Source organism: Nyctereutes procyonoides, unplaced genomic scaffold (genome assembly GCF_905146905.1).
Source record: "Nyctereutes procyonoides isolate TBG_1078 unplaced genomic scaffold, NYPRO_anot_genome, whole genome shotgun sequence".
NCBI classification, from domain to species: domain Eukaryota; kingdom Metazoa; phylum Chordata; class Mammalia; order Carnivora; family Canidae; genus Nyctereutes; species Nyctereutes procyonoides.
This window is the reverse complement of record NW_026575160.1, coordinates 25465260-25490967: the sequence shown is the minus strand read 5'-3', so window position 1 is coordinate 25490967 and position 25708 is coordinate 25465260. Positions and strand designations below refer to the sequence as shown.

Below are 25708 nucleotides of genomic sequence, written 5' to 3'. Positions count from 1 at the left end.
CTGGCAGCATTTCTTTTTAATATCTTTTAATTTTAAAAATAGTAATTGAGGGGGAACAGAAAGGCTTCATAGAGAATTTATAAAGTAGAAATAATAGGGTTAGATGAATTTCTTGGATAAAATGAGCTACATGAATACCAGGTTTACAAGAACCCTGTATATATGCTGTGATCGTTCCTATAAGGTTCTTCTGGTCATACCACTTTGCAAATCTGGGTTGGGCTGGGCACCTACTAGATTGTAGACTATATGGGCATGTGTTCTCTCAGCTTCCACTGGTCAGGTGGCTCTTGTGTCCGCACTGGGTATTGGAAGTGGAGTTGAAAGAGAGAGGTGTTCTTATTGTAAGTATGTTCCTCTGGGGAGAAAGGAAGAAGAGCAAGATGTCTTCATAATTATGCAGTTTCTTTTGGGGGCATTGAGCAGTGTGGTTGGCTTATGAGGTCGTGGCAAGGTGAGGTATGGTGGCCCTCTCTGGGATGGAGGTTTTCCAGGAGACCAGGATGAGAAGCATCCTATCACGAAGGAGTTAGCCCATTATCTGTCCGCATTGGCCAGTACCTCTCCACCACCCCCAAAGTATATCCTTGACAAAAGTCTCTCTCATCCCCTAATTTTCAATGCATGTGAAATTATTGTTTAAGCTGCTTAATCGATTAAGTAGGCTATTATGTGGTAGCTTGAGGTTCTACTTATTGATTCTAAATAACCAAATTTATAAAATGTAAGTCACCTGCAAATTAGAGATTCACTGTAGTTTGTATGTCATTGTCTCATTTTAAGTGAAATTTTAGTAATCAGTTCTAATACAGCATGTGAAGAATTAATAAATAATAGTAGCCAATGTAAACACCAGTAAAACCTAAGACTTTGGCTAAAAAGAAGTATTATGGCACAAAATGATTAGGAAGGTGTATTAATGTTCTCCAGAGAAATGGAACCAATAGGATTCTATATGATTTATTATATTTTACATATATGTGACTTATTATAAGCAATTGGCTCTTGTGATTATGGAGGCAGAGAGGTCCCACAGTGCAGCAAGCTGGTGATAAAGTTCTGAGAACTAGAGGTCCTCGCGGAGGGCAGGAGAAGACTGATGTTCCAGCCTGGAGTCAGGCAGAGATGGAATTCTTCCTTTTACCTTGTTCTTTTCAGGCCCTCAGTGGGTGGGATCATGCCCACCCACCTCAAGTATGTTTTACTCAACCCACCAAGTCAAAGGCTAATCTCTTCCAGAAACACCCTCACAGACACAATCAGAAATAATGTTTCATCTGGGTACCTGGAGTCCCAGTCAAGTTGACAAATTAGCCATCATAGAAGGCTAGATTCCTTCTGTGAAATAAAAGTAGAGAATTTTACCAAGATTCCCTTATTAGGCACCAGTAAGTATGATAAAGATCCAAGAGTTTGATTCAGACCTGCACATGGCTACAGTTAATGACAGGACCCATCCAATTTTTCTTAAAAATGTTGAGTTGAAACCCAACTCAAAAACTGTTTTTGACCAAACACACACATGCGCATATACACACACATTCATTGGTTAAGGAAATGGACCTGAAGAGTTCATGGGATATACTGAAAACTAAGCAAAAAATAGTTTCTTTTTCACTTTCTGAAACAAGTGAAGGTTAAGGTTTTATTTTGTTTAATATGAGTAGATCATCTCAAGGTTGCCTCTGGTAGCAGTGGTGTTAATTTTATGCCTTATGCATAAAAAATCAAGCCTACACTCAGGATATTGTGCCCACTTCAAAAAGGGTCCATTGTATTTTTTGACTGCAATTAAGATAATTCATCTGTGTCTGGGTAACCCTATGAAAAAACATTAGAGTTAAATGGCTAAGGTTGCAGGCAAGAATCATCAATGAATGCTATAAAATATGATGAAAAACAGTATATTTGCATAGTTTCAAAGATACTTGTTAATTACAAGGGAAAAAATAGTAACTCTATGGTGGGAAAACTGCCTTAACCAAGTGATTAAGGTTAACATCACCAGCAGTGATACATATTGCCATTGTATACCTCCTGATAAGGTACACTGGGCAGGGCATATGGTCACTTCCTTGGTATCCTTGCCAAATTTGCCTATCCTACATTGAATCATGAGGAAATATCAGACCTAATTTAGAGGCATTGTACAAAATAACTTATTATTAAGTATTCTTAAAAGCCTCACGGTCATGAAAGACAAAGGCTGAGATACCATCATATGGGAGGAGACTAATGGGATATAACATGAAATGTAATGTGGAATTCTGGATTGGATCCTTAACCAGAAAAAAGACAACATTTGGACAGTTGGGGAAATTCACATATTGATCTGTTGAATAGTTAATAGTATTATATCAACATTAACATCCTGGTTTTGGTAAGCTTGCTGTATTTAAGATCTTGATATTCGATGATGGAAAATGACGGATGTATCAATTTTGATGTTTCTTGTAAATCTAAAATTATTTCAAAATGAGAAGTTAACAAAATAGATGGTGGATTCTCTTTTTTTCACATAAGAAGAAACAGAACTGTGTAAGTGTGTCAGTTTTGTATAATTTTAAAAGTCACTGGGGAAGGGCACCTGGCTGGCTCAGTCAGTGGAGCATGTGACTCTTCGGGCTGTGTGTTCGAGCCCCACATTGGGAGTAGAGATTATTTAAAAATAAAAATCTTAAAAAAAATAAAAGTTACTGGGGATAGAAAAATAACTGTATTTCATAGGAACCAAAAAGTATAAGAAACATTCCTTCTTGTGATTTATGAACTCAACGAAGTGGGTGCCAAAGCGTTGTCTTCACTGTGCTTCCAGTGCCTACCATGGAGCTGGCATATACAAGAAGGTGGCCATTGGCTGAATAAGTCAGTGAATGAACTGTACACCTTGGTGATTTCATTACATTGTATGTTCAACAGATACTTTTTGAGTACCTGTTGGGTGGCATACATTGTGCTGGGTGTTGGAAATGAAAAGGAGCTGCAAAACTAGAGGGGATGAGTGTTAACAGAAGGATGTATAACTGGAGGGGTATGGGGGCGGGGGAGTAAGCCTTCCTTGAAGAGGATACTTAAGTGTTTTTGAAGAACACCTGGTGGGGAAAGGCAACAAGAATCCAGAATCCCAAGTAGAGTGAAAAGCATTTGCTCAGACCCATGAGAGGTCTATTGTGACCATTGAATGTGGTTTATAAAGGGAAGGTTGCACAAGTGTGTAGGAACCGGATTTGGGGGGGGGGGGAACAACCTTTGGACTTGGCTTTATTCCTCCATTGAACTGTTCACTGGCTCCCTATTTTCTAAAGAAGTTGTGACTGGTTTTCAGCAGCCGAAACCACTTAGAACTAGTGTTTGTTCAAAATTGGAAACTGGCTTAGTTCTCAGAGCAGGAGGGAGGGTAATAAAATAGGAATGTAGAGTTTGCTTCTCTTCGCATGGGAGTTATGCAAGTTGCAGGTGACAGACCAGCAGACTTCTTGAGAAGTCAACATTGGGAATGGAAGTCAAACTTCAAAGTGGAAAAAGAAAAGCCTGTGGAAACAAAACTAGAAATATGCATGCTTCACTGTGGGGGGGAAATGAATGACCAGAGATGGGACAGGGCCGAATAATAGTTTGCTTTGGACAAAACGTTAGAGGAGAGGAGAGGAAGCCAGGCTCTCCCCACTTGGGGGCGGCCTGGGGGTCATTCCGCCGCTGTGCAGAAGGCACAGATGCTGGGGCTCAGGTGTGCCCTTCAGTTCTCCTGCCCTGTCTTGTGACTGAGCATTTAGTCCTTGGAGAGAGAAATCAGAGGGAAGGAAAGGCACGGGAAGACATAACAGATTTTTTTTTTCTCTTCCCTTATAGCAAAAAAACTAAAACCAAAAAAATGTCAGGAAATTTAATCCCGTGTTTCAGAAATTCTCCTAAATTGCATAATTTTCATATTAACTGCCTCACATTGGAAAAAAAAAGCACATTATGGGTATGCATATATAATATGCGATATATATGCACATGTATATATGTGCATTTATACATCCTATATATATCATCTATCTACACCAAATATTTGGTGGTAGATTTAATGTTTCCTTGGAAAATGGTGTTTTGCTTCTTAGTGGAAATTCTTCACTTGGATCCAGGCAAAGCAATGACTGTTTCCTGTCACTTCATTCCACTCCATGACGCGAAGGCTGTCTTGTGATTTTTTGATCCTGATGCCCCTTTCCCTCAGACAAACCCTCTTGAGGTGGAGTGAACGCTTGAAGCTGCATCTCCTTCCTGTCCTGTCTCTGCATTTTAGGAAGATGCCTCTTCACTCTTTTACGTTCCTTATCAATCTCAGTTGCCAAAGATTTCCGTTTTATCAGCTTTTCCTCCCCCCCTCTCTCGAATGGCTGAGCCTGAATCTAAGTTTAACTTGTTAATAATGATTTCCAAGAAGCTGTAATAACAGAAAGTTTTTGACTTACTGTTGTAAATGTGTTTTTGCCTGAGACAGACTCAGGTCCAGACACCAAGTTTCTGGTTAGCAATGATGATAAAAATATAATATCCTATATATCCTATATTTCCTTACATTTTTGTAGGCTCATAAATCCCATTATCATACATTTGTGTGATCCTCGTGACATGTCTGTGAGCAAGGCCAGGTAGGTGATGTCATCCCAGGAGAGTAAATGGAAGGACCCAGGTTCATAAGCAGTGGAACTGAGCCCCAGGCCTCCTCTCTCTCTTCAACTTTGTCTCCCTTTCCTAAGTGCTGGGATGCTTTTGAGATAATTGTTTAAACTCTGTCTCTTCCCTCCTCTTGGCGGGCACTTGGCCAAAACCATAACCTTTCTATCATATTAAGTTGTTTTTAAAAGTACAGATAGGCGGATGCAATAATTAGTTCAGAGCTTTATTGTTTGACCTTCAGTTATTCTTGTAGCCACTTAGGCAAATGCCTTTGCTTTTGTAGCGTTAAAACCAAGGTGAAGAATATGTTTGTGACTCTGGAGAATAAAAGTGGTTCGTTTACTGCCACGGCAACAGTATCTTCCGATGAATCTTAATGTGGAATAATTCCCTCCTGATATCCTTGATTTGTTTCCTTGTTTGCCTCTCTCCTCTTCATTTTCTCTCTCTCTAAAATGGGAATAGAAACATTTACATCATAGAAGATTAGAAATAATACATAAAGAATTTAGCAAAACTCTTAACACAAAGTAGCCATGCAATAAGATTGCTTTCCTTCTCCCTTGGAAACAAATTTTGCAAGAAATAAATTTTGAGTGGTTAAAGCTTTAATGCTGGTAGCAGGTTGGGCTCTCCAGAAAGCAGACTCTGGGCTGGAGATGAGCTTGCTGGGTGTTTATCGGGGAGTGCTCTCGGGCTCCACACCCATGGAGGGCAGTGGAAGGAAGCAGGACAGGGCAGAGGGAGAAGACCTGTGAGGCAGGGCCAGTGACAGCCTTGGTTACTTGAGCTAAAATGACCCTTCAGAATTATACCAAGTGGTAGCAGGAGGATCTTACCCTCTTACTCCCACCCAGTCTGTCCCACATGCAAGCCACCCTGGGAGGAAAGCATGACCTTGGGGAAAGCAGCTCTCTTCAGCTGAGATAATTCCAGAAGGGGGCTGACAGCCAAGGGCCACCTGCCCTGATGCTCTCAGCAGCTGGGGGAATAAGTCATGCATTTCTGAAGAGGAAGCTTGGTGTTGCAGCAGCCACCACAGACTTGATGTTTACCTGGAGTCCAAATGGCAGTGGTTCAAGCAGAATGAAGTTCTGCAGTTCCTGATAGAATTATCCTCGTAACAGTCAAGGACAGCAATACATTTTCAGGTGATTCATGTGAGATGTCAGAACTGAATATATTTTACTCGGTACGCTTTTGATTTTTCAGTCAGTTGGGCCAGAAGGGAGTCTCAAGACTGATGAACGGTAAACGAATGGAATCCTGCTTGTAAGCGAGCCTACGCGTGGGCCCCTCAGGTGCGCCTGCAAGGTGTATGGGGCCCGTGGGCACGGGCCACCTCCAGGACTGAGCCAGATCCCAAACTCCTGGCAAGTCGCAGAGGATGAGAAGAAGGAGCACAGCATTTCTTTCATTTTCTTAGTTCATTTTCAGCATCAGAGCGACATTCAGGAGCTACCATTCCATCTCCACCCCCACCCCCCCACATTCTTCTTTTCTTTTCATTTTTCTCTCTGGTCCCACATTTCTTTCTTTCTTTCCTCCTTCTCTTTCTTTCTTTCTTTCTTTCTTTTTTTCTTTCTTTCTTTCTTCCTTTTTTTTTTTTAGATTTATTTATTTATTAGAAAGAGAGAGTGAGAGAATGAGAGAGAGCATGAGCAGGGTGGGGAGAGGGAGAAGCAGGTTCCCTGCTGAGCAGGAAGCCAGTCGTGGGGCTCCATCCCAGGACCCTGGCACCATGACCTGAGCTGAAGACAGACATTAACCCACTGAGCCACCCAGGCACCCCCCCCCCCCACATTTCATCTCAATTTTTTTCTTGAGTCTTTCTGAGCCATCTGCTTGCACAGTCCCGCTGTCATACTGATAGCCAGCCTGAAATCCCATGGGGTTAGGAAAGACCACTTCCTCCTCACTTGTGGAGGGAAAAGAGAGAAAAGGACTTGGGAGAAAGACAGTTCTGCCCTGTACTAGTGATGGTACCAACAGAAATCCTCAAGTGACCTCTGTCTGCCCTCAAGCCCTATTCCAGGCAGCTATAAAGAAAGAAGAGTCTTTGATTAGATTGGTATCTTGGTTTTCCCTACCGTATTGTATCTTTGCCTACAGGAGGATTTTGTGCATGTGCAAAGGAGGTGACCCCTTGTTCTCTTCCACAGTTCACCATTTAATGAAATAAAGCCCCAGGAAAGACTTCCTCATTAAGCTTATTTCCCTCTTCTGTTTCCTCCAGTCCTTATCCAGGACCTTCAGAAATCCTACCTCTTTCTCCACTTATCCATTTGTGGTCCCCCAGCTACCAATGACACTCAAAACTGATAAACCTAAATGTAGATCCATCTATGACCAGCCAGAGCTGAACAATGTGAAATGTGAAATGAATGCGGACACAGGCAAGAACCAGTTTTAAATGGGCTCTCAGGAAGAGTTTTCTTAGCATGCCTCTATGATCAACACCTGCTTCATCATTGTCTTCTAACTGTCCCTGCTGTGCATCAAGATTTTACAACTGCTCACATCAACCTGTTTATTTGGTTTCTGGTGCAGTCATAGAACGCTTTTTGTGGAGCAAAACAGCAGTTTCATTTTTGTATTAAATAGGATTCTGTGGACTAATCCCAGAATTAGAGAACAATAGAACCATGTTCTGTATTGTAAGTAGTCAGCCCACAAGTGACCTTTCAGACCACAACCTGTTCATGAGTTGGAGATCCTATTATTAGAAAGATGAAGCCAAAACTCTGACTTTGAGAGATGAGTTTCCTTCTTTTGTGCCACAAGAGACAAAGCATTTTCATTATTTTTATTTTTATTTTTATTTTTTTTACAGTATGTTCCATTCATCTTAGATTGTCAGCCCATAACGGGCAAGGGCAGCCTTTGCTGGGCTTGAACTGAATTATAGTGGACAGAATTGCGTAAATATTATTTTGACAATGATGCTGCACAACCTGTTATTGTCTGCGCTGTAGAGCTCCATGGTTGACTTAGAGTAGGTTTTTTTAAACATTGGTTTTCTAGTTTTGCTTTTAAAAGTCATAGAACTCTATGATGGAGTGTCTCTGTACTGCTTAAAAGTTTTAAAATGTGAATTTGTTGCTTGTATGAACAAATAGTGTCATTGAAACTGAGGTATGAGTCCCTACTTCACAGAACAACTTTGCTTTCTTTTTACCTTCTTCATAGAAGATATGTCTGAGTCTATATGAGGATGTTTCTCACAGCCATTAATTTTAAATAAATGGCCAATAGGTACTAAACTGATTATCATATAAAGTAATAACATTATGAGTGATAATAGACAGCTATTGATACGATTTTCAAGATGATTATGCTCTACATTGAACATGTTGACCTTACCTATATATTTTTAAAGAATTGATTATAACTTTGGTTATATGATGTTTGTTAATCCAAATAATTTTTTTTTACATAATAGCAAGTGAGCAGAGATGAACACAATACCATACAGTAGTTTATATATGCTGTTTAAAATTATACTCTCAAGGTTTATGACTGAAACAATAGTATTGGACCTTTACATTTTCGGTTCTGTGAAGAGTTCATTCTCAGTGATCTATCTATACTAAAATTGTTCAATTTATAAGAAAACAAAAAGGATCAAGACATGTGTGGTCATGTTCAGTAGGCCCCAATATTATTAGGGGAAAGACGCCCCTGGAAAGTATACGCTGAAGACTTTTGTAGAAAGATATAACTTTGTTAGAATAACTGGGGACAAAGTAGATTTTCAACTATTTGTTAAAAAGACGTGTTTTATGCAAAAATGCCTGAAGGATCTTAAAGGGATTTAGTTAGAAAGTAGTATCCACAATGGAATCTAAAAATAACATGTAGTACGTTTAATGAAAATGCAAATTGAGGCTTTGTGAATTCCTGTGTTATCTCCTGAATCTTTGCTTTGCTAAACCAGTTTGCTTACTTTATGATATATCACATACTACCACTAATAAACAAAAGCCAATCCTTTTTTCAAATCTTTTGCTTTTTTGCCCAGAACTGCTCATAGGCACAACCTCTATATAGTAACACTAGCTAGAAATCTATTGTTGTTAGGCCCTAAAGTAAAGGAGCATCCATCAGGCACCTCAATAAACTATTCCAGTTGTGACAACAATTCCAGGAATCAACAAATAAGAGTCTTCTCTAAGACCAACCTCTTTCAACTTTCTCTTTCATAACCTGAAGCATAAATAATATAGCATTCATCCATCCATTGACAAGTTTAGTACACTGCAAGGTGGAGTTACTTGTGTAAGTCAAAGATTGAAAGTGGCTTGCCATTTTAGAGGGTAAAGTTCAAAATCATGCCTGAACTATATCTTGAAAAAGCTTCACACCCTAATGTGATCTGCAGTTCAATGCTTGCCCCTCGGTGTTCTTGGCTAAAAGAGGTGACCCTAACATTCTGTGAATCTCTAAAACCTGGATGCCATTTTTAAGTGGCTTCATGTATTCCATGTGTGTGTTCATTCTCTGTTCATGTACTCAGACACTCATATACTGAGTCTTGAAGGTGAATTAGAAATAGTTCATGTTCTCAAGTAGACAGATGAATAAAGTAGTATAATACCATATGGTGCCTTATCCTATTGAAGGTGTGGTCAGAGTCCCTTTGGAGCACGGATGAGAGAGTAATTGATTACACTTGAAGCAAGGATGAGGAAAGGAAAAAGGGTAGCATCAGGAAATCAAAAGAGCTAACCTTGGAGCTAGAACTTAAACGAAGACTCCTTGGCAGTTCCCCGTGTAGAAGGGATGGCATAGGTAACCCCCCAAAAGGGAATAATATGTGTAAAGGCACTGAGGCCTGCAAAAAAGATCTTGATACAGTTTGGGGTATGGCTGAGCACAGGGCACCCTGTCTACCTCCTTTGTTTTGTAGAGGAGGCACCTGAAGCCCAATGGGATTGAAGAACTTACTAGCATGCTCTTATTAGTTTTCAAATATTACGTAGCTGAAGAGTAAAATCAGAATTCATCCATATAGACTACTTAGATAAGAAATGAGATGATACACAGATAAAACCCAAAGTGTCATCCCACTTTCAGTAACTCCTATGAAAGTGTGAGTTTTGACAGATAATATAATTTGGATCTTGAAATTTTAAGTACCCTCTAAAAATGGTATTTGCAATAATAAGGAAGCTTCTTGTTTAAGATCGGAGTGTTTAGCAGTAATGACCACACCCTCATTCATTCCCTCAGTGATTATTTACTGAACTCAGATTGAGTACCAAGGTCGGTACTGAATTGGGTATACAATGGGGAGCTAAAACCAGCACAATCCTTACATTTGTGGAAATTTGCACAAATAAGGATTGTGGTTCCAGTAGTCTGTTGCTACGAGTGCACGTAGTTGGGATGAGTGAACGTGCATCAAGGAAGGCTGCCCTAGAAGTGACTGACCCCTGAACTCATATCTGTAGGATGAAAATGGCCTAACTTGGTAAGGAGTGAAAGGAACAGTCTTTGCAAGAGGTCAGCCATGTGTAAAGTCCAGCATATGAGGGAATATAGTAACCAAAGTATTGACAGAAGGTCTCTGTAACTGGAGTACAGAAAGTCAGAGTCAAGGAGTACAGGATGGTACCAGAGAGAAGGGCAGGACCGTATGGGCTGTGGTACTGATCTCTTTATCATTCTCAGAGCTCTAATAGATTTAGGAGGAGGATGACATCATCACATGTGCATTTTGAAATGACCTCTTTAACTGTCATGTGAAAAAAGGATTGGAAAGGGTCCTGAGTATCTAAACATGGACCTGTTAGGAGACCACAGGAGAAGGCCAGTCAGTTTGGGAAGTGGCAGGAGTGGAAATGTTGAGAGAGGGTGCCTCCGGGAGGTGTTTCAGAGATAGGATGATTGCGACATAGTGTTGGATTGGATATGTGGATGAGAGGGCTAGTTCATGGCCCCCGGATTCCTGACCTTACCAGTCAATGGACAGTGCTAACATTCAATAGAACTGGGAACAGTGGAGGAGGATCTGGTTTGGAGACAAGGATTGTATGAACTAAATGGCAGCATGAAATAAGAGGAAAACAGCCTGATCAAGCTCTTGTCCAGCACTGCACGATCTATTTAATCATCTTTTAGTACAAAAGAAAAAGAAATCTAATGGAAGAAATATAAAAATCTTCCTGAAGCTACATACAGAAACAGAAAAACACACACAGAAAACAACAAACCCCACAAAACCTTAGGCCAAACGCGACAGAATCAAAGGTAACTGGTGGCATCATGGACCTTGTGTTGAGGAAGGACAACCAGGGAGACATCCGAGAAGGCTTCCCAGTGGCCCTGTAGAGCGATACAGAGAAATCCACCTAGTGGATAGCAGGATAAAGCAGGACTGGCAATAGACTACAATTTTAGACTAACATTTCAGATTAGGTAATTGGAAGAGAAAATATCTTAGATTTGGTTAGAGAATGAGGGGAGATGATGGGTTTAGCTGGAAGTATGCTAAGTTCTGGATCCTTAGACATCTGAACAGGGATACACAACTGGCAAGTCTGTGTCAGGTTCTCAGGGGCACAGATCAGAACTGGAGAGGGACTTGGCAAGCCATCTGTCAACAGGTGATGCTAGAAGTCTTAAAACTCTTTCCAAAGAGGAAGAATGAATATATATGGATAGAAAGAGAAAAATCCAGTTTAAATAACTGAGGTATTTATGAAATGACTAGAACGTCCCCGAGAGTGTAGTAAGTTATTTCCAGTAGGCGCCTTACTTAAGCCTCCAGTATCTTTTGCAGTTCTTTTACTGTTACCCCCATTTGCTTGATGAGGTGATGCAGATTTTGAGAAGTATCTTGACTATAGTCACGCAGCTAATAACTGCTAAAATCTGGGCTCTCCCTTCATGTCTCATGATGATGCTGTTGTCCTGCACCTCAGCCTTTATGCTTCAGCATCTTGGGCATAGAATGCTAGGTGACACCAACATTTAAGGAGAGGGCTAAGAAGAGAAGGTCTACAGAGGAAGGCTGGGGAGTGTGAGAGATGAGGTTCAAACGAAGGTGGACTCCTGAAAGCGATATGCTCGTGGTCGCAGTGAGGGGATAGTGACTTCATTAGTGTGGTTTCAGAGCACATGGAAGGAAGCCTGTGTTGAGTGGGCTGGAGCATGAAGGGGGGAGGAAGAAATGAAGTCCATGGATGGTATCACTGTGTTCAAGAAGGTGATGGGGGCTGGGAGAAAACATGCAGTCTGGGAATTACAAAGCCATTTGTGAGTGGTAAGAGCTATAGAGAGAGCCGTGTTGGGTAGTCTGTGCTCTCAAATCTTGAAGCGGTGCAGCGTGGAACCACTAGGGTCGTGAAGAGTCTAGATAACTTCATGAATGTAGAAAGGCGATTCTGGGTGCAGGCTTGCTCTGAAGTCTTTTAAATTCTAATCAGTCTACTGACTGTCTAGCTGTGATCTCTTGTAAGAAGAGGTCTCTGAAAGTTGTTTAAAATAATCTGTCAAGATATACAGACCCTAGATTATTTTTTGAGTGAACATCTCCTAGCACGTCAATATGAGGTCATAGGGTATTTAGGTTGGAAAATGACATCACGGATTAATGCTTGTCTAAAATGTTCTAACTTGGTTACTCTACAGCTATTTTCATCCATCTCATGTACTGTGGGTTATGCTTTCTGTCTTGCATTTTGATCTCTACTGTTAATTTTGTTTTGAGATTATGAAAGGGCTTTAGACCTCTTGTAAAAGCCCATTACTTACCGGCATGTCCTGATTTTTGACAGATTCATGTGTTTCTTCAAGCTTTTAAAATACGTTCTCAACAGTAGCCATGATTTATTTGGGGGTTTGGGGTTGTATCTGGATCTTACTATGTGAGACAGAGTTATAGAACTCACTTTCAAAATTTTGGTCTTTTAAAAATCACTCAGTCAAAGCTTTTACTATCATTTTTCAAACGTGAATGGAAAGTTGATTTCAGTGCACTGTATTGAGCGGGAGATGTTTCTTCTTTTTTTCATGTAGTGAGGTGCATTTTTGTTATTTCTCCATCCTCATCTCCTTTTTGACTCAGGCATTACTCTCCCGGGGAGAATCACTGTGCTTCATTCTCTCTGTAACTCTCTGAGGTATCCGGAGATAACTAACCTATCCACACTTTCTTTCTGGCTTTAACATCCTCGCCCTGCCCAACCCTGTGAAATGTTTCAGAAACCAGTCAGTCCATAACCACTAGGTAAGGCTAAATGGTGACACCCTACTCTCCCCTGGACATATGTGCCCTATTCCGAGAGAGTTGGGGCATGTGGGAATTGTCAGAGTGGGTGTATATTTAATCCTAGGGGTGGAGCATAGTCAAGACTAAATAAAATGTTACTCTTAATTACTACTCAAGATGACCGCTTTTATGCCACATACTTGGCCAAGCCCTGGGGACATACTAGTAAGCAAATAAATGCAGCCTCTTCTCTTGAGCTTACAGTCTAAGAGAAAAGAAATCTCCTACAAGCAACATAATAGGAAGGTAGATGAAGCTGAACAGCGAGTAGGATATGTATCCCTCATTTGTTATTGAACACATTTATTGAGTAACTACTGTGGGCAAGGGGTCTGGATGCAGAGTGAATATAGCAGTATACAAGAGTGGCATAGAGCTCTTCAGGAAATAACATTGTCACATAGGTTATTGAGTGATACTCTGCAAAAACATATAAAAGTTAAATATGACAGCAGGTTTTAGCTCTCAAAGTATACTTCCTCTTTGCATTCGTTTTTCTAGTCAGTGACATTTAATAGCAAGCAGTATAACTGGCTATAACAGATAGGATTATCTTCATATATTCTATAACATTTCTTACAGTTATTGCCAGTTTTCGAGGAACTGTCCCATATGGCCTGTCACTGGAAATTGGAGATACAGTTCAGATCCTGGAGAAGTGTGATGGTAAGTGGGCTAGTGCTGATTGTTCAAGGTTGTATAACTAACCTCGTCACCATTGGACAGTTCATAGTGTTTGCAAATTCTGTCCTTCTGTTAATTTCTGGGATTTTTCCAGTGGTCACAGTGATCCATTTTTGACAAAGCTTATTTCTTGCAGATTCAGTGTTTGGCTTATGGAAAAGCATCATTTGCTATTTTTAAGCTGATATATTTTTCCTGATATTATTTCCTTATATTCACTAGATGCCAACATATAAAGCAGTTGAGGCTACTGTATTTGAGGGGATTCATGACTCAGTGCCAAACGAGAAGGTCTTTCTCAGGATCTCAGGGGTCTAATAGGTCCCCTGGGACAGGAAGAAACAGATCCAGAGCAGAAATGGCTTCTCCAAGGTTAAGTAACCAGATGCCTTGGGGAAGACTCCTGCCAAGGCCAACTCTGCTGTAGTTCTGCAGTCTTCTTCCCTGCCACCCCCAAACTTGAACTAAAGTTATTCAGTGCATATGAAATGTTAGTGGAATATATTGTAAGGGCTTTATGATTATTAATTTATACTGCATGTAACTCATTAAATCAAGATACTTAACATGTTCTCAAATGTTTCCAGTCCTGTTCCACAAGACATGCTTAAGCTCTCATATTTAAAAAGATCCCAGTTGAAATGACTGCTCTTTTTTTATTCTCGTTAAGATGACCACATTTTAAATATCCATTTTTCTCCTGAAATGTTGTGCTTAATAGGATTTATAATATGATAACATTCTGTCGTAGCAAGATTCATTAAACTGTGTTCCTCCAAACAGAACTCTTAAAATTACTTAGAACCTGGCATTAAATGGTGATGGTACATGGACATTTATTCTGTGCCCTGTAAATGAGATCTCTAAAAGTATAATCAGGTCTTTCATGTTATTGTCAGATGCATTTTGTCTATTTTTACCCTGTATACAGATAAATATAAAATCTGTTTTGAATTGGTGCATGAAAATGGGCTCCATGGCTAATGGGAGCTGTTTTGTAACCTAAAAACCTTCCCCTGCAATATAATTGAACAGAGACCTCCTTTTAAGACTTTAGCAATTAAAAAAAAAAAAAGACTTTAGCAATTCTCAGAAAGTTGTGGTTTCTGTTAGAGTAATTATTTAAGAATGGATATATTTCTTGTATGTGTCTTTAAGGGATTTTTAAATCCTGAGATAGTTTCTGTTCAATTCATTTTGCTTTTCTTCAGACTGATTTTAAAGCTGTTAGGCATGACATTTTACAATATATCTTTTTAAAAAAATTTAAAAAGAACAAAGTATTGAAATATAAAGTTCAAATATTTTGTTTTAAAAATTCAATTAATAAAAAAAAAACAACAATTCAACAGAATATTTGTTACGTGGTAACTTCTTACCAATAAACAAAATGGTTCTATACTTGAAGAAACTGTAAGTTGAAAATAATACATTTAGAGGGAGTATATATTTACCATTTATTTTCATATATATATACACCCTGTACTTGTTTTAAGGTATAAAAAGGTAAGTTCCTCTTTCAGGATAGTGCTGAAAATTTGATTCAGAATTGCTTAGAGGTTAAGCCATAGGCATTCCACAGAATAAACATTAAGGTGAGCTCAGGTGGTAGGACATTTTGCTGATAAGAGTGCCCATCACTTTCCTTGATAGGTGATACCTGATTTTCCTCTTCTTATGCTATCAGACTGATCCTAAACCTAGATGATGGGCTGAAGGATGTGTAAATTCACTCTATGACTGTTGGCTGAGCCCTATTCTTTGGTGATAGGGTCTGGGCCTTGTAGTCAGGCAAAGAGAAATTGGAAACTTATTAAATCTTGTGCAGATTCTTGAATTTCCCTGAGACATAATGTAACCTTTTATAAAACGTGGAGAAACCATGCTCATGTCAATTAACTTGCCCAAAATAAAATAATCTGATAAGTAGCAAAGCCAGAATTTAAGCCCAATGCTATTCCAAACCCTGTACTTCCATTATGCATGTTTCTATTTTTCATATAGATTTCCATTACAATTTTTTAAATGGTTTCTTAATAGAATGCTTAAACTATTAGTCACTTGAGCTATAGTCTAGCCCAATCCAACCCCCATTTTATTCATACACAGAATATTTACTGGTAGGGTAAAATTCCATCAGTAAAGGACAGATTGATTTGTAATAATTTATTTTCTTTAAAATATAATAATGGTTTATCAAAATAATGACCATGATTATTTCTCCACAGGCTGGTACAGAGGATTTGCCTTAAAAAACCCAAATGTCAAGGTAATAAAAAATATTACTCATAATCATAATTATGGGATTTTTAAAAAAAGTTATTTTATTTCATTTTACAATTGAAATTACAGTTGGGACTCTTAAAGTGCCAAATGGCAATACAGATTTTCATAATTTTGGGAATTCCTTTGAACTTGGATTATCGTTAAGACATGCTACTCAAATGATAATCCTAGGTAGCTCTTGCAGTTTGTGCTGAGAAGACCTTAATAAGCTCATTATATTATAAACAAAATCTTTTTTGAAGTGTTAGTTTAGCAGAGAGTGAAATTAAAATTCAAGCAGGGGAAATAGATATTCCAAAAGAAAAATTGAATAGAGGTGTTAAGATTTCTGTGGTGTCATTTGTAAAAGAGTGATGTGGAGTTTATTTCAGCAGCCTAGTAAGATTCCCTTCTGGGTTTGGGCAGGTGAAACATGGGGAAGCCGTGTTACAAAGAGCTCCCTGTTCCTACAATTCCAGACAGAAACTCAGACTCACTATCCTTTATATGTTTATATACATCCTCAGAAATTATAGTAAGGAGGTAGTATGATTTTTATTTTACCTTTCGTTTGTATACTTTATGACTTTGACACTAATCCTTACTATTTTCTGTGTTTGTCTACTTTATTCTAATCTCTCCAACTTTCATCCACACTTCCCAGGTTCTATAATACTCTCTTGCATGTCATGTTCATTTCTTGGTTTAATTCTGGCTTTATTAGGATTGTAGATAAGAAAATGTATCATTTCTTACTCTCAAAATACAATCTAAGCTAAGTTCTTCTACCTGCCTTTCTCCTTAAATATACCTTTTTTGGATCACCTAGCTATGTTTAATAACTATTTCATTTATTTTTGGTCATTCTAAAGGAGAGGCTGAGGGACAAAAGACTATAGAAATTTATTTTTTTAAAATATTTTAGCTCTCATTTAAAGTTATTTTTGAACATCTGCAAGGCACATGCCAATGTAGCTTCAGAATTTAATTATTCATTTAGAGTAATTTTGAAAAAAATTTATTTTGACTTATTTTTAACCTCAAATTCTGACTTTTTAAAAATTATAATTAACTCTGTTGGTTAATCCTACCATATTGAGTTAGTGTAAATTTTGAAGAAAATATTTTTAACACGTATATCTATTTACTACTGTTGTTTGTACAGAATTTGCTTATTAAATTTTATGTTATCCTTGGATCCACAATGGTGATAACATATTCAAATAACATTTGCTTTCCTAAATATTTAATTGAATTTGTCATGTGATGATACATCAAAAATCATTCAGAAGATATTGTCATTTAATGGACAATAAAATTGATGCTAATGTTTTTTTATGTTGTTTCTTTCAATTTCCCATTTAGAACAAAGGAACAATTTCCTTGTCCTATCTTTTGTCTACAATAAAAAGCTTTGAGCTAGCATGCTGTCTTTTGTTTAATTTTTGTTCCATCACAATGCAGCCTGGTGATTAATTGCTACTATGTTTTCATCAAAGTTCTTCCCCTAACACATAGTGTATGTATTGTCTCCCAATTCATTGTGGTATTTTGTTTTTAGTGTATATTTTAAAATAGACACGAGTGTTTTAGAAGAAAATGAACAACTACCAAAACAAACAAAAACTAATGCAATATTAAAGAAACTATGCAATACTAAAAAAAATTCTTATTTGGTATAACATGCTTTCTATTCTATGCAGAATTCCTGAAAATTTAGAAATTTTGTTTTATAAAGAAAATACTTCTAAGTGAGATTTAATTTTTTTTTATTATACTTACTTTAGAGAATCCCTGAATTTGTCAACTAATGAATAGCAGAAAATAAGAGAAATGGATCCAGTGTGGTAGAGATGTTGTTTTTCCCTGTTCCCAGTACTGTATGGTTGTATGACTGTGTTTTATACGTATAACTTGTGAAAACACCCCCGCCTTATCAGTCACCTGGCACCATAACCTCGTGTCTTCTCCTGCAGGGTATCTTTCCTTCCAGCTACGTTCACTTGAAAAATGCCTGTGTGAAGAACAAAGGGTAAGAAATGAGTTTTATTAATAGTGAGGGGATTTTCACAGAACCATTGCTTATTCGAGAAATTGAAAGGCTTAGTAATTGTCTTGAAAAATGAACTACAGGAGATCATGCTATTGTCTGTGTGGTTTGATAAAGGTGGATTACACTAAGGCAGTTGGTGGAGAAAATGTAATACCCTGCATCTGTGTGTGCTAGACCAGAGAGGAATCTAGGGCCTCAGAGCTCTTTCATTGTCCACAAATCATGGAATCAGCCTAATCTTAAGGAGAAGGGGTTGGTTCTTTTTGGTTTCCTGCTATATAGAGAAGCATGGCAGTCAACCCATGGAGTGCTGAGTCATGTCTCAAACCCCAGGCATTTCCTAGATCTACCACTGATTATAAGCAGCCAAGCCTGACTGTTTTTTCCTAATTGGGGATAATACCATATTCTTGTGTGACCACTTCACAAAGCCACTCCTCTATTTTAGGGAATGGTATTTCTGTACTTGGTTTGGTTGAGCTCATTGATCACCTAAGATTTCTTATACATTTTAAAAGTTTTTCCAGTCTATTTCCATCCAAAAGGACTTAAAGTCGTTGTCAGGATAACAGATCATTCAAATAAAATACCATAGTATAAAACAGTAGAACTTGCTTATTTTAGTGGTTGTCATGAGCAGATCATTATAAGTAGGCCATGGATTTGGACCCAAACATTCACTGCCCGTGTCACAACGAATATGCACTAGATCACTGAATGATTGTCATTTTATGACAAAAGGAAGAATACAGATTCAGCCTTAAAAATTACATTTTGGGATGCTTGGGTGGCTCAGCAGTTGAGCGTCTGCCTTCAGTTTAGGGCATGATCCCAGAGTTCTGGGATCGAGTCCCACATCAGGCTTCCTGCATAGAGCCTGCTTCTCCCTCTGCCTGTGTCTCTGCCTCTTTCTCTGTTGTCTCTCATGAATAAATAAATAAAATCTGGGGCAGCCCTGGTGGCTCAGCGTGTAACGCTGCCTTAGGCCCAGAGCATGATCCTGGAGACCCGGGATCGAGTCCCATGTCGGGCTCCCTTCATGGAGCCTGCTTCTCCCTCTGCCTGCGTCTCTGCCTCTCTCTCTCTGTCTCTCTGTCTCTCATGAATAAATAAATAAAAATAAAAAATAAATACATACATACATAAAATCTTTTTTAAAAAATTACATTTTACTTCAAATAAAAAACAATTTATTTGAATTACTAAAGCACTTTTTTTTTTAAAGATTTTTATTTATTTATTCATGAGAGACACAGGGGGAGAGAAAGGCAGAGACACAGGCAGAGGGAGAAGCAGGCTCCACGCTGGGAGCCCGATGCGGGACTCAATCCAGGGACCCCAGTATTATGCTCTGGGCCAAAGGTAGGCGCTAAACCGCTGAGCCACCCAGGGATCCCCCTAAAGCACATTTTAAATCATAGTAAATGAGATCTTTAAACTTGAATTTTACTAAAGAAGTTCCAAGGCATGCTATTTAAATGGATAATTCTTATATCCACTGTCTATAAAGGTAAAGTATTAATCTTAATTCATTGAAATAACTTCTGCAGGTGGGTGAGCATCTGTGGTATAAGTACCTTGAGAGTTACCTATATGGATAAATCTCTAGGAGATCTTATACTGTATGTCATTCAATACTGCTTGAAGCAATATTACCATCATTAGTAGTAGCCGTAGTAATTATTTAAAATAGTAGATTAAAAACATGATAATTCTAATATGAATAATTACCACTGCTGCTACTGTTTTAATCAGTGTGTGTCCTTTGGGAATGTTGCACCAGAAATGAGTCAAGCTTGGAGTTCTCCCGCCAGGCTTACTTTGCACTGTCTAGCTCCCCTCGAGCAAACCAGAGGAAACTCTAGCAGTTGCTTGGGCCATAGGCTCACTCTTTGTTCTGAGCTTTCTGCTCTAGTGATCCGGGCTGGGCAATATGGAAACCCCAAACTCTCTACCCCGATCCTTAAAATGTCCACTTGGGTTGACCCATGCAGTCAGTTCTCTTTGCTGCCTATGCCCCAAGCCCAACCCTACCCCTTTAACTACGCAGAGCAAAGGGATGATCAACCCCCACCATACACTCTGTCCAAGGGAAGTAGAGAATGCTAGCAAAGATAATGTCAAGCATCGTTCTACCCCATGGAAGTCCTACCTCAGAGGAGATTGGGGTGGGGCATTATCAAAACAAGTGCCTTCTTTTATTTATTTTTGTCCCAGGGAGAAACTACAGATCTGGCCCCCTTCCCTGAGCCTGAGGAAGTTTAAGTAAGGATAAAGTGTTCTCAGAATTTAGTTGTGTTAAGTTTAAGACTTGGTTGTGGGTTCTTCATGTGACACGGCATAATGAGCATTAAGTAGCAGGAGAACGTTGTGGGGAGAATACAAATTTATTTTCTTAACAAGAAAAAAGTTATTGGAATTAATTGAGACTCCAGATTCTAGGACCATTAACTGGAAGAAAATCTTGAGCCTGAAAACATTTGAGAACACACATTACCAGATGATTGCTTTCCCAAAGAGGAACTTCTTTGGATTTTGACATTAACCTCTCTTATTTTAAGATCAGCAGCCTGATGGCTGCTGCAAAGCATATCTCGGAAGGATGAAGTAGCTGCAAAGTGTATCAGAATAACTGAACAAAATGTAATTTCAGGGGCCACTACTTACAACTATTTGAACATCGACTTTGGTTTTGGTGTAATTAAGAGGAAACAGCTGGCTTGCCGAAAACGGTGATTTTGTAAAGCTTCTTAAAAATTTACATTTTGGTTGAACAAACACCAAATCAACTTCTCACAGACTGAATTGCCTTTTTCTTCATTCCTGGGTCTTCAGAGCAATGTCGGGCTGATGGGGGTCCTTAAATTAAATGATGGTTTATAAACAACGAGGCCACTTCTCTAGTGTTTAATTGCTGCTTGAGGTCATGCCACCTTTTAAATGTTAAGTAGGTTGTCGAGTTGTCCTGGAAATTCATTATTCCCTTTTTGACCTTACATCTGATCATTTTATAATCTCTGTCTCCAAATATTCATCATTTAAATTGCAACAGCTGCTTCAAACACAAAATAAAGGCGCTACCATTTGAAAATGTCACACGTAGACTTGATGTAAGGATCTGTATATGTCGCAGTTCATATACTACTGTTTACTTTTATTTCTAGTTTTGAATCCCACTTTTACATTTTCAGCTGTGTTTCAGCTTTAGAAAGAAGGGAAATATTCACAGAGCACGTATTTTAGCAGCAGTATGAAATGAGGAAAGAGGCTCTGTTGGTGAAGATTTTTCGTTCTCTTACTCGCTGTCAAGAAGACTTTACAAAAGACAATTATACACCCTTTGGATATAACATCACAAAGGAGCTACAGAGCAGTTATTAGCCTCATGCTAAGAAGTAATTTTCCCTTGATCATCTAGACAACCTGGTTCAGTGTCTAAAATGCTGTTACCTTGTACATATTAGATGTTGTCCTTGAAAAAAATACATACTCAAATGTTAAGAAAATAATCCCCATCAAATAGCTGGCAGCATTCTTATGAGAAGTTGTAGTAATAATAGCCACTTAAGCATTTTAACCTGCACACAAACTGAAAAAAAATTGAAAAAAGAAACTCGAGATGAGGGAAAAGGTTGTTGGACATCAGAGATAGACGCAGGGGATAAAGAAAATCTTCTGGGTTTTCTTTTCGTCCATAGCTTCATGGATCTCCTCAACAACAGACCACTGTACGTACCCCAGTAGATGCTGGTATGAGTGTTTTCCCAGTATAGTGTTTCACTTTTAGAGAAGAAACAGGAAAAATATATTACCCTAATCATAGAGAAGAGCGTTGTGCAATGGATATCCGAACGTCTGTGATAGCAAAAGCTTTGAAGTTCAATGACGCATGATGACATTACTAGTATATTAATCGTTTTTCATGGTCCCATTTACAAGTAATAAAAATGAAGTGTTAATAAGATCAAGCTAGTGTTTAATCGGTACCTCGGTGTCTAGGTACTTATAACACTAGGTTAGATTGGACGTTTGCAGTCGTAATATCCTGATCATTGAGCAAGTCTGTTACTCCCTTTGAATCGTATGGTCATAGTGCTTGAAAAGCAAAAGCTATTTCATAGTTTATGTGGGCTCAGTGACCTCATGTTACATGAAGGCTTTTGGGCTTGGGAACTTAAATGAGTTGTTGTTTAGTGGTCACATTGTGGCTGGAGCAGAAGTCTTCTGATTTTGTTGCTTCTCACCACACTCCTCAAAATTGATGTGGATAAAGTGGCTGGTCCTTTTGGTGTTGTACTGCCATGACCCACAGAACATGCCTCACACAGGTCTCTAATCAGATCCTTGTTACTGTATGCAGAACCCAAACTAATAGGCAGTTTCCTTTCCTAGTTTTATCTTTCGGAGGATTGAAAAGAAAATTGTTATCTATGATAATTGCATATATACTTTGTTTTTCTCTTTTAATTTCACAGACAATTTGAAATGGTTATTCCCACCGAAGACTCTGTTATAACAGAAATGACATCGACATTAAGAGACTGGGGAACTATGTGGAAGCAGCTGTATGTGGTAGGTAACTTTTTAATGGTGTAATTTTTTGGATTGCGAATTGTTTTAAGAAATACTTGAGCAAGAGTCAGCATCGACCAATGGTTGAGCACTCACTTTAAGGCATTAGCACTGCTCTAGAAATCACATACAGAGCCTAATAACACATAGCCTTGCTGCAATCTGTGAGTCTACTAAGCATGGGCTAAGTTCTTTTTCAAGCTGCAGGAATGTAAAAGATGATTTTTCTGGCATCTCATCAAGTAGAATGGTTTACGTGGATCTAGTTAGTGTCAGGCTTTCTGAGTATTTTTAATTTTCAAGGAGAGAGGAATTTATTTGCATACAATTGGAGTATTGGTGGTATTTTATATTAATTTTCTGTAAGTAATTCAGATATACCGAAAATGATAGACTCCTTAGGCAGAATGAACAAGAATATTCTAAATATATAAGAGAAAGGAATGTTTCTCAAACAAAATGGGAGGGGGTCAGGTCAATGTTTGGGGAGTATGTTTTCATGTACTTACTTTTTATAACAAATTGTACTTATGAAGAGCTTACTATGTTGCAAACCCTGTGGAGGTCCTCCATGTGCAGCATCTCCTCCGATCTCTACAACCACTTAAGGAAATGATGACTGTGATCATCCCCAGCTCACGAATGAGGAGCAAGAGGCAGAGAGTGAAGTGTTGGCTCTGGCCCACGCAGCCAAAAAATGGCAGGGCTGGGATTCTGATGTGAATCTAGTGCTTTGGATCTCTGATAAGCACAGATTTGGGGGTGGTGAAGGTTTGAGGATGAGGAACACTATTTCTCCTTTTATTTTCAAAGACATTTATAGAACAGCTTGATCATTTGAAGGGATGCGTTCAAAATACAAAGGTGTACTTAGCCTGACAAAACGATTTGAAACAGCTTGTCAAAGAGAAAATCCAAATTAGCGAAGGACATTGGCACGGAATGACAGTTTTTATTGTCTCTTACATATAAAATGCAATAGGATATTTCATTGAGGCAAGAAAATCTTAAAAATAAAACCCCTTTTGATGTTGGATTTCTGTGACCATGCCCTCCTGGCGCTGGTGGCTTTAGGACTCACTCCTAAAATCCACAAGGCAGTCTTAGATTAAATGCCAGTCTAAGCTTTGCTGGAATGAGGTAAATGCAAAGTCAAGATAACGGAACTCAAGGGGTCTGAGCTGAGAGGCTACCAAGGAAATGCACGCAGATCTCCTCTTGAGATTTTTTGGGAAAAAAAAAATTATATTAGAACGAGTATAAAATCCAACTATTATTTCACTTAAAATAACATTGTGCATAATATTAACGTGGGAATGAAGCTATTTGAAATATTCAAATCATTGCATCTTAAATACCCAACAGAAGAGTTATAAAAATAATGGCAGTGTAAGTGTCATCCATTAGTTGAGCTAGAGCCCCAGCACTTTGCCTTTTATGCGGCAGCTTGTGGGGAACAAAGTTGAATTGCCTCTTGAGTCTGTCTTATCTAGCTATTTTTACCTGCTTTTCAGGTTGCGAGCATCTATTTTGGGGACATACTTGATTGGCTTGAAAATCTATGTGCTGTAAGCCCCAGGAGTAACTTTTCCACTTCCTGACGTCCTGAGTAATGGACACACAGAGAGAATAATTTGAAAGTTGCCCCTGGAGACTGGCATGGTAGTCAGTTATGTTAGGGACAGATAGGAAGTTGGACCTGGAAATAATAGATTTTCGACCTTGAGAATGAGGCTGACTTGGCTGTGTCGGACCTTCTGGGTTCTCTTTTCCTAATCCAGGTATTCCAAGCCCAGTGTTCTGGTTTAGGTCGGTGCATGTTCTTTTCTAGTGGTTTTTAAGGTGCCTGGCTTCTCCCCTGGTAGATCTTTGATGAGGATACTAAGATCTTGTAAATTGTAAGCCGTTTATGAGGTATACTTTGTATAAGTAGAACTTGTAGCTTAAAAGCTCATGGTAAATACTTGCTTGAGAAATGCTAGTTGCTCTTTTTAATATCATTGGGAAGAGCCTAAATAATGTTCTTTCAACTATCAGTTAATAAAATACCAGTAACATAACCGCAAAAAGCTTAGGAGAAATACAGCAGCCATCTTTTACTAAGTACCTCTGTGCAGGCCTTTGGCTGGATATTTTATATCTTTCTTTCTTTTTTTTTTTTTTTTTTTTGAAATTTTATATCTTTCTTCTCAGGGCTCTGCCAGAGTGTTTTTATTCTCAAATCTTAGCAGAGATAACGTATTCAGGGTCCTGTGCTAAGTGGTAAGGCCTGAGTCTGAAGGTAGATCTGCTGCTCTAAACCCTATGCTGTTTTCGTTTGAGGCAAATGAAAACTTACCCATTCTCTAAAACACTAAAATCCAATTGGCTTTTTGCTACAGCTCCGATATATTGCAGGAACTTTTAGATATGGCTTTACTCCAAATGATTGGTATTGCACCCTACCCTTTTCATTTAATGTTAAAATCAAGAGCACTTTTTATCTAAATAGCCTTCATAAGTGTCCAGTGTTTGAAATCCAGTTTTTGATGAATCATCATTTTATGACCCGCTGTCAGACCAGATGAGAGACATACGACTTGCACATTAGTAGGGCAGGTGTGCTGGTCACGACTGCAGGATGTCAGTGTTCCTGCCTCCCCTCCCCTAAAGGGAAAGCTGACCAGCTGGTTTTCATTTTTATAAAGGATCCAGCTTCCTTTTCATGTCAGCGTTCTCTTCAACCTAAGTACTAGAGGTGACATCATTAGAAAATCAAGTCCATCCTACTGAACAACTGCAGAACACCTCTCCCAAGAGCAGGGCAGATGACTTTCACACTGTGACAGTCAGGTCTATGGAGCTGGCTCTCCCTTTTGCTGCATGAGACTTCGCTTATTTTACATCCTCCTTATGGGACTTCTTTGACTCTCATGGACCTTTCCAATGACCACTGACTTCCTCAAGCTTTTCCTGATCTTCTTCCCTTATTGTTTCACATGACTTACACAGGATCTACCTCTCAAGATCTACAGAATGGCCTCCTATAAATCAAGTATCTATTTATTCATTCTCCAGCTGCTGGGGCTACCCAAGGCCGACCCAGCATCTATGGTTGGGAGTTGACACCAAGTGGAGAGCACAGACACTGAGCGGCGAATTACCAGAGTCTTGCATCACAATGCCCCTGGCGTGACTTGTATGGTAGCATATAA

At 38.8% G+C, this 25708-nt stretch overlaps 1 protein-coding gene across 5 annotated transcripts in view; it reads left to right on the top strand.

The window, feature by feature from the left end:
* The window catches only part of DOCK4 (dedicator of cytokinesis 4), a 412270-nt gene that overhangs the window by 174864 nt on the left and 211698 nt on the right, over positions 1-25708 (top strand). For all 5 annotated transcript variants that reach the window (XM_055314619.1, XM_055314621.1, XM_055314620.1 and 2 more), the window contains exons 2-5: positions 13523-13606; positions 15853-15893; positions 17866-17921; positions 22418-22514. In XM_055314619.1, coding sequence (XP_055170594.1) covers positions 13523-13606; positions 15853-15893; positions 17866-17921; positions 22418-22514 — 278 coding nt within the window. The remainder of the gene's footprint in view (positions 1-13522; positions 13607-15852; positions 15894-17865; positions 17922-22417; positions 22515-25708) is intronic.